This window comes from Hemiscyllium ocellatum, chromosome 6, assembly GCF_020745735.1.
Source record: "Hemiscyllium ocellatum isolate sHemOce1 chromosome 6, sHemOce1.pat.X.cur, whole genome shotgun sequence".
Classification (NCBI taxonomy): Eukaryota; Metazoa; Chordata; class Chondrichthyes; order Orectolobiformes; family Hemiscylliidae; genus Hemiscyllium; species Hemiscyllium ocellatum.
Window position 1 is genome coordinate 30,616,072 of NC_083406.1, and position 18,456 is coordinate 30,634,527.

Consider the following 18,456-nt stretch of genomic DNA (forward strand, 5'->3'; position numbering starts at 1 on the left):
TCAAAAACTCACTTAAGATGTATTTAGACAGATACATGAATGGGTAGGAAGCATTCTTGGAAAATAGGCAGCACGTTTAGATAGAGGATCTCGATCAGCGCAGGCATGGTGGGCCGAAGGGTCTGTTCCTGTGCTGTAATGTTCTTTGTTTTTAAGACAGGATTTCAGATAAATTAAAGTTTAAAAAGAAGAAACTTGTGGGAAAGAGCAGCAAGACCAGAGTAGGACTTTTTCTTCCACTTTTACTATTTTAGACCAGTAAAGTTTTGCAATAAATGTATTCACTTTAATTACATATATCCACTTGAAGGTGACATAGCAAAATTTTATGCATTGTATTATGAAATTTGTTTTTAGTGTTTGTAAATTTGGAAATGTAAAATTAAAACATCCAATACAACTTGTACTTTTTTAAAAATAGCATGGAATTTTGGTTTTTCAGAATGGAAGCATATTAAGCGGATCCTTTTGTAACTCTTCTTAAATATGTGACTGTGGAACAGTCTCGATGGGCAGAATGTCTTAAGTTCCCCCCCAATTCATCTGGTTGTTAATAATTAAGGTTTTCAAAATCACTTGCATTATTTTTAAATGTTATTAATCACATTCTTAATTGCTGTCATTCGTGGCTGACCATCAGAATAATTGAACTCAATTTGCTTTTGATGAATGAGTGCACTGATATGGCCAGGTTTTTTTTTAATGGGCATGGCTATTTCACAACAGGACAGGAGCATTGTTAATTAAGTATGCTAGTTCCAAGCTTGTACCTGATTCACCATCCTCTCCTTTACTAGCTAAGCCAGTGAAGAAAACACTTCCATCTTCAGCCACCATTAAGGCATGAGAGCCATCATGGCCCACCGAGAATTGTACAATCTTTGGTGATTTGGTGATAGGTAGTTCAACCCATTTTCCTGCGGTCGGACCTCCTTGTTTGATTCCAAGGCTCTGATATTTTCCAGTATAATACATCTAGTGAAGAAACCGAAAAACGCTTCATTTGAAAGAATTATTACATGATCCAAATGTTTATATTCTATTACATTTCACACAGATTAGCATAATTCATTATAATCCCCCTGCAAACAAGTAGCCTGAGTAAAGCTGCTAAAAAACAAATGAGCATCTGTAATGCTACTTGTCAAAAAAAGTTTCAAAACATACTACATATTTTTCCATTAGCTAAGCCTAAGAACATATCTGCAAACTGGCTTTCACCAATAAATGTCTAAATTTTCTTTTGCTGTGATCATTTTTCTTTTCCACCATCTCCTCTCCTAAGGTTATTACCAACCATCCATGATCACATAAAAATACATTAGTACCATGTTAAATTAACTGTTTGCAATAAGAGCTCTAGAAGGAATGCATTTCAACTCCAATTATGCCAATAAAAAGGCTTATCGACTAATCTCTATACCACCTCCATTAAGTTTCAGCATATATTTATGGTCATCTTAACCACAGACTTTGAGAGCTATTGCACTGCAAAGCAGAATAAAATGAATAATGATTGTATAGTTAGAAATGGAAATTTGGTGCTGAGGATGGAGGTGCCTTAACTAGGATTTACTGCAAATGGCAGACTCTGTAGAGACAAACAAAAGCAGCAATTACTGGAAATGCTCAACAGGTCAGGCAGCATCTGTGGAGAGAAATCAAAGTTAACATTTCAGGTCAAGTGACTCTGCCTCAGAACTGATGGTAGCTAGGTAAATGTCAGTTTATATGTAGAGAATTGGGTGGGGGAAAGGGGTAAGGAGTAAACAGTAGATGGTGATAGAGACCAAAGAGAGAGAAGACAGTTGGGCAGACAATAGAGTGCATAACGATCTGGCTGGGAGGGTGAATCGCTATTAAGGGGGACTGTTAGTGGATGACAATGTATTGTGTAAAATAATAGACTAAGTGATAACAAGGCCTGGTGTTTGGGGGCTGAAGACATAAAATAAGCAAACTTCACGTTGAATTCAGAAAGCCCCTTAGAGAACAAAGCTGAGAAATAATAATAATGGGAACCAAGAAATGACTGAAGAGTTGAATAAATGTTGTGTATTAACTTTCAAGTGGAAAATACCAATAAAAATCAAGGGAGACAGAAGTGGATTGGAAATAAATGCAATAACTATCCATAAATAATAAGATGCTAAGGAAAATAATGGGGCTAAAGACTGACGGATGCCTTGGACCTGATGGGATGCATCCTAGGATATTAAAGGAAGTAACCACAGAGATAGTTGATGCACAGGTAGTAATTGTACAGTAATTCTTCAATTCTGGAAAACTCCCAGAGGATTGAAAAACTGCCAATGTAACACCTTTAATTGCAATGGTAAGCAGACAAAAAGGTAAGAATAGGCCAGTTAGCTTAACGTCTGTTACTGGGAAAATATTAGAGTATATTAGAAAGGAATGTAAAAACAGAGCATTTAAGAAATAGATAGAACGATCAAACAGAGTCAGCATGGCTTCATGAAATGGAAACCATGCCTGACAAATTTATCAGAATTCTTTGATTTCATAACCTGCAAAATAAACAAAGGGGAAGTAGTGGATGCAATATTTTTAGATTTTCAGAAGATGCTTGATAAAGGTACCATACGTTAGGCTACTTATTAAGATAAAAGCCTATAGTGTTGGTGGCAACATATTGGCATGGTGAGAGGATTTGACAACAAAGAGAAGACAGAGTTGAGATTAGGTAAGGTAGGGGGCCTTTTTCAGAATGGCAACATGTAACTAGTGCAGGGCCACTGGGATCAGCACCGAGACCACAATTATTTACAATATACATTATTGACCAAACGAGGTAAGTGAATGTATTTTAGTCAAGGTTGTGGATGACAAAAATAGGTGACAAGGCTTTTGGTGAGGATGACAGAAGAATATAGACGAGTTAAGTGAGTGGGTAAAAACTTAGCAGATGAAATATAATGTGGGGAAATGTAAGGTTCAGCACTTTGGCAGGAAGAATAGAGGAGGTGAATATTATTTAAATGGAGAAAGACTACAAAAATCGATAGAAGAGAAGGATTTAGGAGGCCTTGTGTATGAATCACAAAAGCTAGCATCCAAATTCAGTGGGTAATAAGGAAGGAAATGGTCCATTGGTATTTATTTCAAAGCCATAGAGTTTTACAGCATGGAAATAAGCCCTTCGGCCCAACGTATCCATACCGCCCAGTTTTCACAATTAATCTAGTCCCACTTGCCTGTGTTTAGTCCATATCTCTCCATATCTTTCCCATCCATGTGCATCTCCAAATATTTCTTAAATGGCAAAATTGTAAGCACTTCCACCATTACCTCTGGCTGCCCATTCCAGATATTCACAACCCTCTCAAAATATTACCCCTCTGGATTCGCTTGTATCTTTTCTCTTTCACCTTAAACCTATGCCCTCTGGGTTTTAGACTCCCCTACCAGGGGAAAACCTGTTAGCTATGCATCTTATCCTTGCTTTCATGAGAGGGGTGACCTTGTAGAGGTCTGTACTAAGTCTCCAATGCTATGGGGAACAAAGTCCCAGCCTATCCCAGCCTCTCCTTCTAACTGAAATCTTCCAGTCCAAGTAGTATCCTAGTAAATCTTTTCTGCACTCTGTCTGGTTTAATAATATCCTTTCTATAGTAGGGCAACCAGAATGGAAGGAATAAGGTATAAAAGTAGAGAGGCTTTGCTCAAACTATACAAAGCCCTGTTCAAACTACAGCTGTAATACTGTGAACACTTTTGTGTTCCTTAACTAAGGAAAGAAACATTAGCACTGAGGCAGTCCAGAAATAGTTCACTAGGCTGATACTGAATATGAAAGGATCATCTTATGAGAAGAGGTTGGGCCTGTAACCATTAAACTTTAGAAGAACGTGAGGGGACTTAAGATGCGAGATGTTTCCTTTTACGGAATAGTCTACAAGCAGAGGGCATAATTTCAGAATAAGGGGTCACACTTAAGACAGAAGCGAGGAAAGTAGTGAATCTGGGGAATTCTTTATCACAGATAGCTGTTGAGGCTGGTTTGTTAACTATGTTCAAGGCTGAGACAGATAGATTTTTGATCAGTAGACAAATCAAGGATGATAGGGAAAAGGCAGAAAGAGGAATTGAGTATGATCATATTAGCCATGATCTCGCAGATGATTTGGTGGGCTGATTGACGTAGTTCTAGTCCTATATGGTCTTAATGTGCAGTGACTGGAGTAAAGGCAACAAAACACAGTCCACAGAGGTTCGAGGACATGCCTGACACCAATCACATTCAGGGGTCAGTCACAGTTCAGTTGATAGGACACTTGTCTTGGAGGTAGTGTTCAGGTTCCAGTCTAGGGATTTGAACGTGAATATCTATGCAGACACTTCAATAGGTATTAAGGGAATGCTACACTGTTAGACGCATCTTTCTCCCCAGGTGAAATGTTCAACCAAAGTCCTACCGGTTTTGTCAGGTAGGCAGAAAAGATCCTGCACAACTGTTCTGAAGTCTCCCAACACTTACTCCTCAACTGATACTATAAAAACAAATTATCTCGTCATTATCACATTGCTGTTTGTGGAAGCTAACTATGCACAAATCATTCACGTTTTAACTGTGCCCACAAATGCTGCAAATTCACATTGGAATGATCCAGTGTTTTCAAGGGTGCTCTACAAATGTAAGTCTTCTTTCATTTAATTTGAAGAATCCTTACTAACGCACAGTGTCGAAGTTCAAATATTTAATTTCAAATAGAGAGGAAGAAACAATTAGATTACTTACAGTGTGGAAACAGGCCCTTCGGCCCAACAAGTCCACACCGACCCACCGAAGCGATACCCACCCAATCCCCTACATTTACCCCTTACCTAACACTAGGCCAATTCACCTAACCTGCACATCTTTGGACTGTGGGAGGAAACCGGAGCAACCGGAGGAAACCCACGCAGACACGGGGAGAACGTGCAAACTCCACACAGTCAGTCGTCTGAGTTGGGAATTGAACCCGGGTCTCTGGCGCTGTGAGGCAGCAGTGCTAACCACTGTACCACCGTGCCGCCCCAAATCTAAACACCAGGCCCTTTGGTCCAGCAAGTTCACACTGACCCGCCAAAGCGTAACCCACCCAGACTCATTCCCCTACATTTACCCCTTCTCCTAACACTACAGGCAATTTAACATGGCCAATTTACCTAACCTGCACATTTTGGATCGTAGGAGGAAACCGGAGCACCCAGAGGAAACCCACACAGTCACAGGGAGAATGTGCAAACTCCACACACACAGTTACCCAAGGCAGGGATTGAACCTGGGTCCCTGGAGCTGTGAGGCAGCAGTGCTAACCACTGTGCCGCCCCCAATGAATCAAGAGATAAAATAAAGAGAAAGCAAGAGAGTTTGGAATTCCCAAAAATAGTTAATATTTGAAAAACTTTAACTCCATGTGTAAAACTAAATTCTCAATACCTGAAAGGTTAATTAAGTAAACAATAAAGGTGAGGGATCAATCATTGGTAGATGTAGCAAATCAAAGGTACAGTCAAAACAGGAGAACAAAAGTGTGATATTGGAAATGAAGATCAGAGAATGGAACGAAAGATCAAATAATAAACCTGAGAGTAAGTCAGTCAAACGAGATAAAAACACAAAAATAACAAAAAAGACAAAACTAAAGGGTTCTCTATCTAACATGCATACTATTCATAACAAAAGTAAACAAATTGATAGGGTACATTAAAGTAAATATATATGATTGATTGCCCATATGGAGAGGGTGCAGCAATATGACAAGGCTCACGTTCTGATTAGTGGTAAATGACATTCAAGGATAGGATGATGGGCAGGGATAGCGCAGGAGAAGGATAACACTGTGGCATTACAACAATAGCAAATGATGACCTTAGTTCAGGAGACCAGAGTATAGAATTGGTTTGTGTGGTGAGGAATAGTAGAGAACAAAAAAAAGTTACTAGTGGAAATGGTCTACAGGTCCCCTAGCACTAACCATAATGTAGAATGAAGCAGACAAGAATGAATATTGGGTATTTGTGATAAAGGGACAGTAATAACCCTGGGTAATATAAATCTGAGTAGCCAGCTTGAAGGGATTTATAGAATGCTTGAGACAGTTTTTTAGAGAGGAAGAAATTGTGGAAGCAACCAGAGGGCATGTAACATTAGACTTGATATTTTGTAGTGTGAAAGGATTAAATAAGCTGCGATAAGGCATATCCCCTAGATCATAGTGATCATAAAATTACCGAATTTCACATAGAATTTAAAAGGGAGAAGGGTGGGTTTAAGACAGGTATTTACACTTAAGAGCAACTATGTGAGCATAGAGTTGAGATAGCTGAAGTGAATAGAGTAGTAGGTAGATCAGAACCAGTGGCAGATATTGATGCAGTATTTCAGAAAAATTGTATTCCAACTATAAAGAGTAATTGAATTCCAACTGTAGAGAGAATTTTTTAAGGGGTAAACCTATCATCCATGGTTAACTAAAGTTCGGGAAAACATCTCAAAGAGAAAACAAAATGGACAATTGTACATAGATAAGTTGCAGAGCCGGGCTGAGAAGTGGCAGATGGAGTTTAATGCGGACAAGTGTGAGGTGATTCACTTTGGTCGGAGTAACTGGAATGCAAAGTACTGGGCTAATGGTAAGATTCTTGGTAGTATAGAATCTCGGTGAGATCTGTGTCCAGGTACACAGATCCTTGAAAGTTAACAACCCAGTCAACCTGGGTGGCAAGGCAGCATACAGTGTTTTAGCTTTTATTAATGGAGGGATCGAGTTCAGGAACCATGAGGTTCTGCTACAGCTATAAAACACTTGGAGTATTGTGTACAGTTCTGGTCACCGCATTCTAAGAAGGATGTGGAAGCTTTGGAAAGGGTGCAGACGAGATTTACTAGGATGTTGCCTGGTATGGAGAGAAGGTCTTATGAGGAAAGGCTGAGGGACTTGAGGCTGTTTTCGTTAGAGAGAAGGAGGTTGAGAGGTGACTTAATAGAGACATAAAAGATAATCAGAGGGTTAGATAGGGTGGACAGGGAAAGCCTTTTTCCAAGAATGGTGACGGTGAGCACGAGGGGGCATAGCTTTAAATTGAAGGGTGATATATATAGGACAGATGTCAGAGGTAGTTCCTTTACTCAGCAGTAAGGGTATGGAATGCTTTGCTGCAACGGTCATAGATTTGCCAGCTTTAAGTACATTTAAGTCATCATTGGACAAGCATATGGACGCACAGGGAATAGTGTAGGTTAGATGGGCTTCAGATCGATATGATAGGTCGGCGCAACATCGAGGGCCGAAGGGCCTGTTCTGTGCTGTAATGTTCTAAGTTCTATGTAATATGTTCAATGAGTAGAAGGGCAGATGATTGGACAGAGTATGGAGAACAGCAGAGAATGACTAAAGGGTTAATCAGGTTAACGAGAGGAAATGAGGTAGGAATCTGAAAATAGATAGCAAGAGGTATTGAAAAAGGAAGAAAGAAAATTAAATGTTCATCATCTAGAGTGTGAGAAGGTGGAATTAACAATAGATTGCAGGGAAATAACAGAAGAAATGCATAAATATTTTACCTCCATTATTGAGGATGCAAAAAGCATTCCAGTAATAACTGGAAATCAGAATGTGGAAGGGAGAGAAACACGACGAAATTACAAATCACTCAGGAAGTAGTACTAAAGAAACTGATGGAGCTACAGGCTGACAAGTGCCTACGCCATGATGGGAATCACCTCAGAGCTTAAAAGAGGTTGCTAATAAAGCCGTGTGTGTGTGCAAGTGTACTATACTTGGATTCCCTGAAAGTATTTGACTAAGGTGTACATAAAATGCTTATTACACAAAGTTGGAATATGCGATGTAGCACCAATAGAAGATAGGCTGGTTGGCAGAAAAGGGTCTTTTTCTGTTTGGCAGGATATGACAATCAGAGTTCTGTTGGGGCCTCAGCTGTTTTACAATTTTTAATAGCTACTTAGATTAGGGGAGCAAAGGCATTGTAGCTAAATTTGCAGATAACAGAAAGATAGATAGGAAAGTATGTTGTGAAAAGTACAGAGGAGAATGCAGAGTGATGTAGATATGCTGAGTGGACAAAATTCTGGCAGATAGAATATCATATGGGAACATGTGAATTTGCGCTCTGACAGGAAAATTAAAAAGGCACCATTATTTAAATAGAGAACAAATGTAGAATTCTTAAATAAAGAGGGATCTAAGTGTTCTAGTGCATGTGAAACAAAAGTTTGAATGTAGGAAAAGCATGTAATCAAGAAAGTGACTAATATTTCTCTTATTACAAGGAGTAATAGAACACAAAAGTGAAGATTTTCACTTCAGATAAACAGGGCACTGTTTAGACAATTTTGCAAATACTGTGCAAGTTTTGGCTTCCTTATTTAAGAAAGGAAGTAAATGCATTGGAGGTGGGTCAGAAGGGATTTATTAGATTGATATGAGCAAAGGTTGAATGGACAGGGCTTATTTCCACTGAGCTCAGAAGTGTGTGGGGTAACTTGAGTCAAATGTACAAGACCCTTAATGTTCTTGACAAGAATACTTCCTCTGTGGACAAGTCTAGAACTAGAGGGTAGTGTTAAAATTAGATGTTAGGACAGATGAAGAGAATTTTTCTTTCAAGGGTTATGCAATTTTGAATCTGCCTCAGAAGGAGCGAAGGTGGTGTCATTGAATAATTCAAAACAAAAACACAACAGCCACAAATCTTATCAAATGGTACAGCTGGTTTGAGGCCAAATGACTTATATCCACTTCTAATTATAATTATGGCTGACAACATTTGAATAGACAAGCTCCAATTTTATTGGATGTGGTTATTAGGTAACTGAGTAAACTTGTTAACATACTCATTCCTGCAATTTGGGCATTGCCAATAATAACAGTCAATAACTATCCTGATTGCACTTAAGATTGTGGTCATGAACTACCTTCTACAGTTGCTGTCAGCCATGTGGTGTTGGTACACCCTCAACGCTATAATGGAAGTGGTTCCTGAATTTTGACAGTGACAGAAATAATGGTGATATGCATTAATTCTGCACACTTCGCCAATTTCTGCTGTTTCTCTTTTCTCAATTTCAGTTTCAAGAGTTAATTCTTCCCTGTACCTACCATAACTTGTACTATTTCAATACTAAAAATTATTTATACTGTGACCTACAGGCATCTAACTCGCGTATTAGGAATGAATGTAACTTTTTAAAAATTGATTTTCATGACAAAGTAGTCTTCAAAAGTAAATGTTCTAAATAATCAAATATCCAGGCAGGTCTACAGATTTGCTAACAATTGCTGCAAGACGGCAAGTTTTAAATAGTAAAAGGTCCTGTTGTGTCGTCCATTTTGCTCACCCCCAGGAATACATTGCTGTGCAAAAACAGAGCAAATCTGGTGAATCTGATCTTTCCTACCATTTCACAAATCAGCAGTAAAAATGATGAAACATTCAATTGAAAACATACAGAATATCTGAATCAAATTCAAACAAATGTGCACAAAGGACTATACTTTTATTCTACACCTCCCTTTATCTTATTTTTTTTTACAATGGATTAACCAGACCAAAATGTCTCCATCCTAAAGCGAACCGTAATTGAAAAAGACAAATAATGTTAAACTCATTAGTTAGTTTATGTGCAGAGGCATGGACTCTCAAAACTTTTCTAAGTATTAAATGCTATTATTTTAAAAAGTTGGAATTCAGTGGTTGTGAGACAAGTGTATCAAAATTTTACACCGTGGCGGAATAGATAAAGCTTATGTTTCAAATTAATTATACAAATATTCTAGGCAAAACAAAAAGGAAAATTCAATTTGTTACCCAGATATGTTCAGAAGAATAAATGCTGCCCAAATAAGCAACACCCATAGTGAATAAAAAAAAAAATCCATGTTGGCTGGTAATAGTAATGATTAAACTTTTGGCTGGCAAAGATGATGACATGATCAATGAACAAAGACTTAAACATTAACTCTTGGTTACCTTATTTAATGTGCTCACATGACTTTTGATGAAGGACTTTTGCCCGAAATGTCAATTTTCGTGCTCCTTGGATGCTGCCTGACCTGCTGTGCTTTTCCAGCAGGTCTCTAATCTTTACTCATATGACTTTTTGTCCACTATTTTAGTGAAGACATTGATGCATGAATTAACACCATACCAAAAAGCAGACAAAACAAACACGTACTATGGACTATTTGATAAGTTGCACTGCTAACAATGACTTGAGTTTTTCAAGAAATATTTTCCACATACCTTTCCATTAGCAGTTTTCATTAGTGCAAACTCTCTGCCTGCTGATACAACAGCTGACTCCTCATCAAATCCTGTACCTGATGAAACATGAACATTTTAAAAGATTTCAACATAGTTAGATAGTACAAAAAAAACATTTTTACATGCACTTAAATTCAGGAAAATGAACAGGTATTGACAGCATCTACAGGCATTATCATAAATGTTCATGCTGTGTAGAGAGAAATGAATTAACAGCCATGTCCCAATATAAGCATGGTAGCCATTCAATGACACTGCCTGTCAACAGACTTTTCTCAGTTTAAAATGTTATCTTTTTTCAAAGCAACAAAGATACTCAAGAGTGTGGCTCCACCATAAACCTATTTAGCAGTTTATCTATGGGCAAACATATTTAAAAACTAAAATCTTAAAACAATTATATATATAGATGGTGCTATAATGTGGTGTTTTTAATATTTCTGGTAGAACTAAATGTGTACCGTAAATGAGCAGTGACTGAGAATACGTGGTCAGATAGAACAAAGAAGCAAGTTGCCAATGGATCATGTGATCAGGGTGGTGAAAAACAGCTCAGGAAAGAAAACAGATGGCATGATCACAGAGAAGGGAGAAAGAGAGAAAAGTGTTAGACAGAAGGACAGGGAACCATGAAGAGATTTAGAGGGGAAGAGGGGGCAGCCATAAATAAGAAATGAGACCTTAGGGCAGGATGCAAAGTAGAAGAAAGGAACAGAGCACGAGAACAGAGCAGAGCTGAGAGAGAAAAAAGCAACAACTGAAAAATGTACCATAAAGCATGTTAGCGTTGTGTTTGTAATCATGTTCTGTAATAATTAAGTGAGATCATTTAATTGACCATCTAAAATGAAGAGAATTCTTAAAATGCAAGACTTAAATACAGAAAGGATTTGAGAAAGTGAGGACTGCGGATGCTGGAGATCAGGTAGCTGAGAAGGCAATAGGTAGATGCAAGTGAGGAGTGTGACTGCGATAGGTGGGTGGGGAGCGTGGAGTGCATAGGTGAGAAAGAAGACGGACAGGTAGAACAGGTTGAGAAGGTGGTGCCTAGTTGGATCTGGTTTGAGGTGGGGGATGGGAGATTTGGAAACTGGTGAAGTAGATGTTGATACAGTGTGGTTGAAAAGTCCCAAGAAAGAAGATGAGGCGTTCTTCCGCCAGTCGTCGGGTGGCTTGGATTTAGTGGTGGTGGCAGCCCAGGACTTGCATGTCCTTGGCAGAATGGGAGGGGTATTGAAGTGGTCAGCCACAGAATGGTGGGGTTATTTGGTGCAAATGTCTTGGAGATGTTCCCTGAAACGTTCCATCTATCTTCCTAGTGTACAGAGAGTGCAACAGACACAGCAGATCAGGCAGATGAATGTGCAGGGAAATCTCTGCTGAATGTGAAAAGATGCTTTGGGGCCTTGGACTGAGGTGGGGAGCAGGTTTTGCGCATCTTGCAGCAGCAAGGGAAGGTACTAGATGATTTAGTAGGGGGCGTGGACCTACTGAGGGAGTCACTGAGGGAATGGTCTCTGCGAAACGCAGATGGGGTGGGGAGGGAAATATCTCTCTGGCGGTAGGGTCTGTTTGTAATTGGCGGAAATGACAGAGAATGATGCACTATATCCAGAGATTAGTGGGGTGGAAGGTGAGGACTAAGGATTTTAGAGCCAACAACAAAATGTTTGGTGAGTAACAACTACTAATTACTCAGCCTGCAGGCAAAGTATCCGCTTCCCTTAAGGGAGAAAGAGATTTACCATTGCTAATGAGTGTAAACAACTATTACTAAAGCTGATGTCAAACAGAATTTATGATTAAACAACATGTTGAGTTACCAACATAAAAATTACAGCTTCACCTGCAGGCATAAGGACCTCGAGCAAATTTTGACACTAACGTATTTGCTCAGAGCTGGCATGACACAGAATATTTTCGTTAGAATAGAAGATTGAGTCCTTCAGCAATGCTAATGTTATATTCTCAACCTAAATACAGGCCTTTGTCTACCCATTTTCACTAAACCAAACCCTAAAGTCATTAATGCCTTGCTGGAGAGCTTCACAGATGGCCCTCAGATCCAGTGTAATGTGCAATTAGCTTTTTCCAAATCCTATGGTCAAAATTCTGAATAAAATATGATCTTGAAATGACATGCATACAGACTCATTCAGATAGTGCTACAAACCAAAATGGAACTTCAGGCCAAGTTCTCCACAACCCCAAATCCACACTCCAGAATAGCTGAGGTTAAATGGCAACTCATTTAGCAGCAACTTGTATTTCTAAGTGTCATTAGCACAGAAAACATGCCAGATGTGTGTCACAGTAGTGCAGCCAGCATAAAAAGAGCACCAAATGAAGGTGCTGATATGAGGAGCAACGAAAAGAAATTAAGCAGAGTTTTAAACAAAGATAAGGAGTTGGAACAGTAGAAAAGCATTAGAAGAGAACTTCACAACTCTGGATTTAAATCAACACTGGCATCAATGGAGGGCAAAGATAGCAGAGAGTTTAAGGAATACCTACTTATATTCCCCTTCTCACCCAATAATGCTTTATATTAATTCCCGAAATAGCTATATCCTTTCTCGTAATATATTTCACAAACAAAATTCTACAGTACCTTATTATTTCTGACTCTTCACAGATTGTGCCATCAGTGGATTTTACAGAGAAAAGATGTACCCAACCTGTTTTTGCACACTACCTCCTTACAAGGGCTCAATGGTTGATATTCTTATCTAAGACAGGTTGTTCTCATTGCGCCTTTTCAATTTGCACATAGAAGAAGCAGATCACTGATAAGGCCAGCATTTATTGTCTACTCCTAACTGTCACCAAGATAGAGGTTGCCAAGGCTAGGTCAGAATTAAGTTTGAATTTTTTATGTTAAAATTTACCTTCCCATTCAATTTTAGGGAGATTAAAATTGTGAACCATCATTGACCATTAGACCTCTCTGTCATCAACAATTTAAACTCTTCAGAACACGAAGGGCCTAAAGACAATAACAACATGATCCACGAAGTTTTAGACGTCTAAACTCAGCTGAAAGAAATCTGCTTTAATCATTATGCAGTTTAACTGCACATTCCATTGGCAAATACTTCAGCCCAAATTTCTTTCATCCAAGCAATGACAATCTGGGAAAGAATGAGATGGGGAAGATGATTTATATTAAGTGAAAAAAAATTAAAAAGGAAACAGAGCTAAATATTTATACGCCATTACCTTTATTAAAAGAATTTTACAGAATAAAGATTCCTTACTTATAATGTGCAAATCTTTCTCAAGGTCAAACAAGGAGAGACCACAAGCATGTAGACACTTCCTGGCTAGCTTGAGCTGCAGCTCCTGTTGAAGTACAGGCTCAGTGCTTGTTGCATATATTCGCACTACAAAACCATCCTATGTAGGGAGAGGGAACAAGAATATTCCTCAATACCACATGTGAGCTGAGTTGGGCAATAATACATGCACACAAAAATTGTCAAAATATTTTAATGCAAAATTATTTGACAAATTCATTATTACATCAAATGTACTTACATCTTTTGATGCTGTAATTTGATTGATGTATTCTCCATCTGTGAAGAGGATATTCTGTCCTTCAGCTTGGCAACCTGAGAAAAGAAATTAAACTTACAATCTATATTTTAACTTTACAAGTTTAACTTGACTAGCCTTTCCAAAAACTTTCAAGAGTAAGGTAACATTTATGTCAAGCAAGCCCTTTGCAGAAAGATTTTAAACAGCAGTAAAACGTAATATCGAAAAGTGTGGCGCTGGAAAAGCACAGCAGGTCAGGCAGCATCCAAGGAGCAGGAATCGATGGTTCAAGGATAAGCCATGGAGGGGGAAAGGGGCGGAGAGATAAATAGGAGGATGGTGGTAGGATGCGGGTGGGGAAGATAGCCAGGATAGCGATAGGTGGTGCAGGTGGGTGGTAATTGTGATAAGTCAGTGGGGAGGGTGGAGCGGACAGGTGGGAAGGAAGATGGACAGGTAGGACAGGTCAAGAAGGTGGTGTCAAGTTGGTGGGTTGGATCTGGGAGGAGGTGGGGTTGGAGTGGAGATTTGGAAATAGTGAAATCAATGTTGATACTGTGTGGTTGCAGAGTCCCAAGGTGGAAGATGAGGCGTTCTTCCTCCAGTCATCGAGTGGCTTGGAATTGACAGCGGAGACAGCCCAGGATCTGCATGTCCTTGGGAGAATGGGAGGGGGAGTTAAAATTGTCTCCTCTAAATCAGGGAGACAGGACACCAACTTGTGGAATGTTTCAGGGAACATCTCTGGCACATACACACAAAACCACCCCAGCACCTTATGGCTGACCACTTCAAATCCCCCTCCCATTCCCACAAGGACATGCAGGTCCTGCACCTGCTCCACTGCCAAATCCAAGCCACCTGATGACCGGAGGAAGGACACTTCATCTTCAACCTTGGTACTCTTCAATCACACGGTAACAACATCGATTTCACTGGTTTCTAAACCTCCGCTCCACCCACTCATCCCAGATCCAATCCTCCAACTTGGCACCACCTTCTTGACCTGTCCTTGCGCTCCCAGCTACCTTCTTCCCAACCCTATACCCACCCTCCTAACTTATCATTCAGCCTCCTTCCTCCTCCATATTCCTGACGAAGGGCTTACGCCTGAAATGCCAACTCTCTTGCTCCTCAGATGTTGCCTGACTTGCTGTGTTTTTCCAGCGCCACACTTTTCAACACTGACTCTCCAGCATCTGCAGTCCTCACTTTCTCCTAACAATAAAACTTACACAATGCTTTAATTCACAGGTATGATTAAAGATTGCTTTATATTGAAGCTACTGTCCATCACAGGACTCATAACTGAAAAGCCACTTGTGCTGACCATTTCTTTTGATTAGATTAGATTACTTATAGCGTGGAAACAGGCCCTTTGGCCCAACAAGTCCACACCCAGACCCATTCCTCTGCATTTACCCCTTCACCTAACACTCCAAGCAATTTTAGCTTGGCCAATTCACCTAACCTGCACATTTTTGGATTGTGGGAGAAAACCGGAGCACCCGGAAGAAACCCACGCAGACACGGGGAGAAAGGCAACTGTGTGGAATTTGCACAGAGGCGGGAATTGAACCTGGGTCTCTGGCACTGTGAGACAGCAGTACTAACCACTGTGCTGCTTATATCCTACCGCTAAACAAGAAAATCTTCACAGTAAACACTTCTTCCACCAGTCTCAGACTGAGAAACACAACCATTTTCAAAATTCTGCCTTCAAAGAGAATGGTCATTTGAAAAAAGCGTTACAGGCCCAGGATACGACAGCACCCATCATCAGACCAAATGCCCTCATCTCCCCTGGAACTACAAATTCATGTAACAAACAGGATGGAACAGCATGCATGAACATTATCCATGATAATTCTATGGTCACTTGGCCTCAGAATCAAAACACCTGGAGAACTTTTGGAACCTGGGATCAATTCCTTCCCCAACCCCTGAACCCTGAAAGAAAGGAGGCAGACAGAGATGAAATTATTTGGAGAATCAGGGCAATGGAAAACAGGACAAACTCATCAGATCAGTGAGTGAATCTTTAAAAAATTTAACCAAGGTAGCCTTATATTTAAAACTTCCACAGTTTCCTACAGAACATCATGAGTTACTTTCCAATAAATAGTTTTTGTATGTTAACAGAACCCAGACATCTGCATAAAACTTGATCACAACATTCAACACTAATAATGCTCCAACTTTTATTTCAGTATTCACACATTTCCCCCCTTGACTACTTGCTATTTTATTTATTTGATTATGAATTTGTTACATACCTGGAAGATTAACTGTGCTTTCTTGTTCTAAGGTTTCTGGGTTTATGGATATCGCTGTCATATTGTGATTATTTAAATCCCTATATAGGAGAGAACCCTGTTCAAATGGGGACAAAGAAGTTACAACACTTTAAGATGTTATATCTTTTTAGTTAAAAAAAATTCATTTCAAAAACTACACAAAATACATTTACAAGTAAATGCTTCTTTCTCCAATGGAACCTTTGATTAAACATGATAATTAATTCCCTACTAAAACATCACTGCGACAATGCCTGCATATTAGATGGTTATCATTTCATTACGTTAATTGTACAAAGTATCTTATTGAAAATGCCCTCCATCATGAAATTGCCAGTAATTTATAAAAAAAAAGCACACCATCACAAACCATAAACTTCAAAACAAAACTACACATGAAACTGAATGGACATTCTAATTATCAGATTTAAATTTATAACACTATGTAATTATATGTGAAAAAAATACATATGCAAAGTTATTTCTCAATAAACAGAATTATTTATTACATAAAGGGTAGAACAGTCAAAATCACAGATTTTCTCCACAATCGCAATCAATGAAATGCAATTGGTTGGCTGAAACACAAATTTCACCTAACAGGCTTCAGTGAACAATGAGGCACAAGCATTTTATTCTGTTGAGCTTTTTAGATGAGTAACTTACCTGTGCGAACCCCAGCCATGACTTTCTATCCTTCCTGTTCCTTATGCGTGATGTAGAGTTGTATACATGGCCCTTTTAAAAATTAAACATGTTAAGTTATAATAATTCTGTCTACATTTGTGTGAAGCCAAACATAGCTTTGTACATTACACACTTCAATTTAAAAGGTAGAAAACTTCCACTTTATTATTTTCACTTCATAACTTTGAATGTAACTTTCAAAAAATTGAATAGTTGAGCGCGAAAGACAATGCTCGAAAGTTTCTCTCTCTTTCTGGCTGTAAAAAATTGTTGGTCTTTTCATCTGTTCTGTATTGCCAACTTAGAGTCAGGCATGGACTCCAACCTTGGGGCCACAGAAATGCAAGAGGACGGGCCAGTCATTAGCATGATTGTCCAGGTCATAATCTTCCTCTCCAAAGCACAGCTCCATTGCAAAACACAGACGATCACTTCCCAGCATTCAACTCAGGAAAACATAAGCAGGAAGGCTGAGAAATGTGAATGGATTTACCACAAAACAGAAGGGTTATCTTTCCCCTTTTTGGAAGAGGTCAATTTGTATCATCCCAGAATGATTGCTTACATAGAGTCATACAGCATGGAAACAGACCCTTCAGTCCAACCTGTCCACATTGAGGAAGAGGATATGGAAGCTAGAGAACTTGGAGAAATACATAGAAATGTCTCGAAAAGTGTCCGTATTAGAAAAGGTGTGGTGCTGGAGGTCTTAAAACACACAAAGGTAGATAAATCTCTGAGACGTGATCAGGTGTATCCCAGAACGTTGTGGGAAGCTAGGGAAGTGATTACTGGGAGAAAGTGAGGACTGCAGATGCTGCAGATCAGAGTAGAGAGTGAGGTGCTGACAAAGCACAAGAGGTCAGCATTCAAGGAGTAGGAGAATTGACATTTCAGGCAAGAGTCCTTCATCAGGGCCTCTTGCTGACATGTTTGTATCACTGAAAGCCACAGTGAGGTACCAGAAGACTGGGTGTGGCTAATGTTGTGCCATGATTCACAAAAGGTGGTAAGGAAAAGCCAGGGAACTGTAGACCAGCGAGCCTGACATCAGTGGTGGGCGAGTTTTTTTTTAGATTACTTACAGTGTGGAAACAGGCCCAACAAGTCCACACCGACCCGCCGAAGCACAACCCACCCGTACCCCTACATTTACCCCTTACCTAACACTACGGGCAATTTAGCATGGCCAATTCATCTGACCCGCACATCTTTGGACTGTGGGAGGAAACCGGAGCAACCGGAGGAAACCCACGCAGACACGGGGAGAACGTGCAAACTCCACACAGTCAGTCGCCTGAGTCGGGAATTGAACCCGGATCTCAGGCGCTGTGAGGCAGCAGTGCTAACCACTGTGCCACCCACAAGTTGTTGAAGGGGATTCTGAGGGATAGGATCGACATGTATGAAAAGGCAAGAATTGATAGACAAGTGATAGTCAACATGACTGTGTGTGGGAAATTGTGTCTCACTAACTTAAGGACGTCATTATGCTAGAGAGGGTACAAAAGAGATTTACCATGTTGTTGCCGGGTATGGAAGGTTTGAGTTATAAAGAAAGACTTGACAGGCTGGACATTTTTTCACTGGAGAATCGGAGCTTGAGAGGTGAACTTACCTAAGTTTACAAAGGTCATGAAGG

The 18,456-nt window shown here is 39.6% G+C and overlaps 1 protein-coding gene across 10 annotated transcripts in view; it reads right to left on the bottom strand.

The window, feature by feature from the left end:
* mycbp2 (MYC binding protein 2) overlaps nt 1-18,456 on the bottom strand; it is a 245,305-nt gene that overhangs the window by 157,471 nt on the left and 69,378 nt on the right. For 9 of the 10 annotated variants that reach the window (XM_060825911.1, XM_060825914.1, XM_060825918.1 and 6 more), the window contains exons 7-12: nt 16,794-16,865; nt 16,107-16,203; nt 13,831-13,904; nt 13,551-13,689; nt 10,273-10,349; nt 771-975 (exon numbers count right to left, since the gene is read on the bottom strand). In XM_060825911.1, coding sequence (XP_060681894.1) covers nt 771-975; nt 10,273-10,349; nt 13,551-13,689; nt 13,831-13,904; nt 16,107-16,203; nt 16,794-16,865 — 664 coding nt within the window. Of the gene's footprint in view, nt 1-770; nt 976-10,272; nt 10,350-13,550; nt 13,690-13,830; nt 13,905-16,106; nt 16,204-16,793; nt 16,866-18,456 lie in introns of those variants that run through there. The other variant, XM_060825919.1, reaches the window with a different exon arrangement.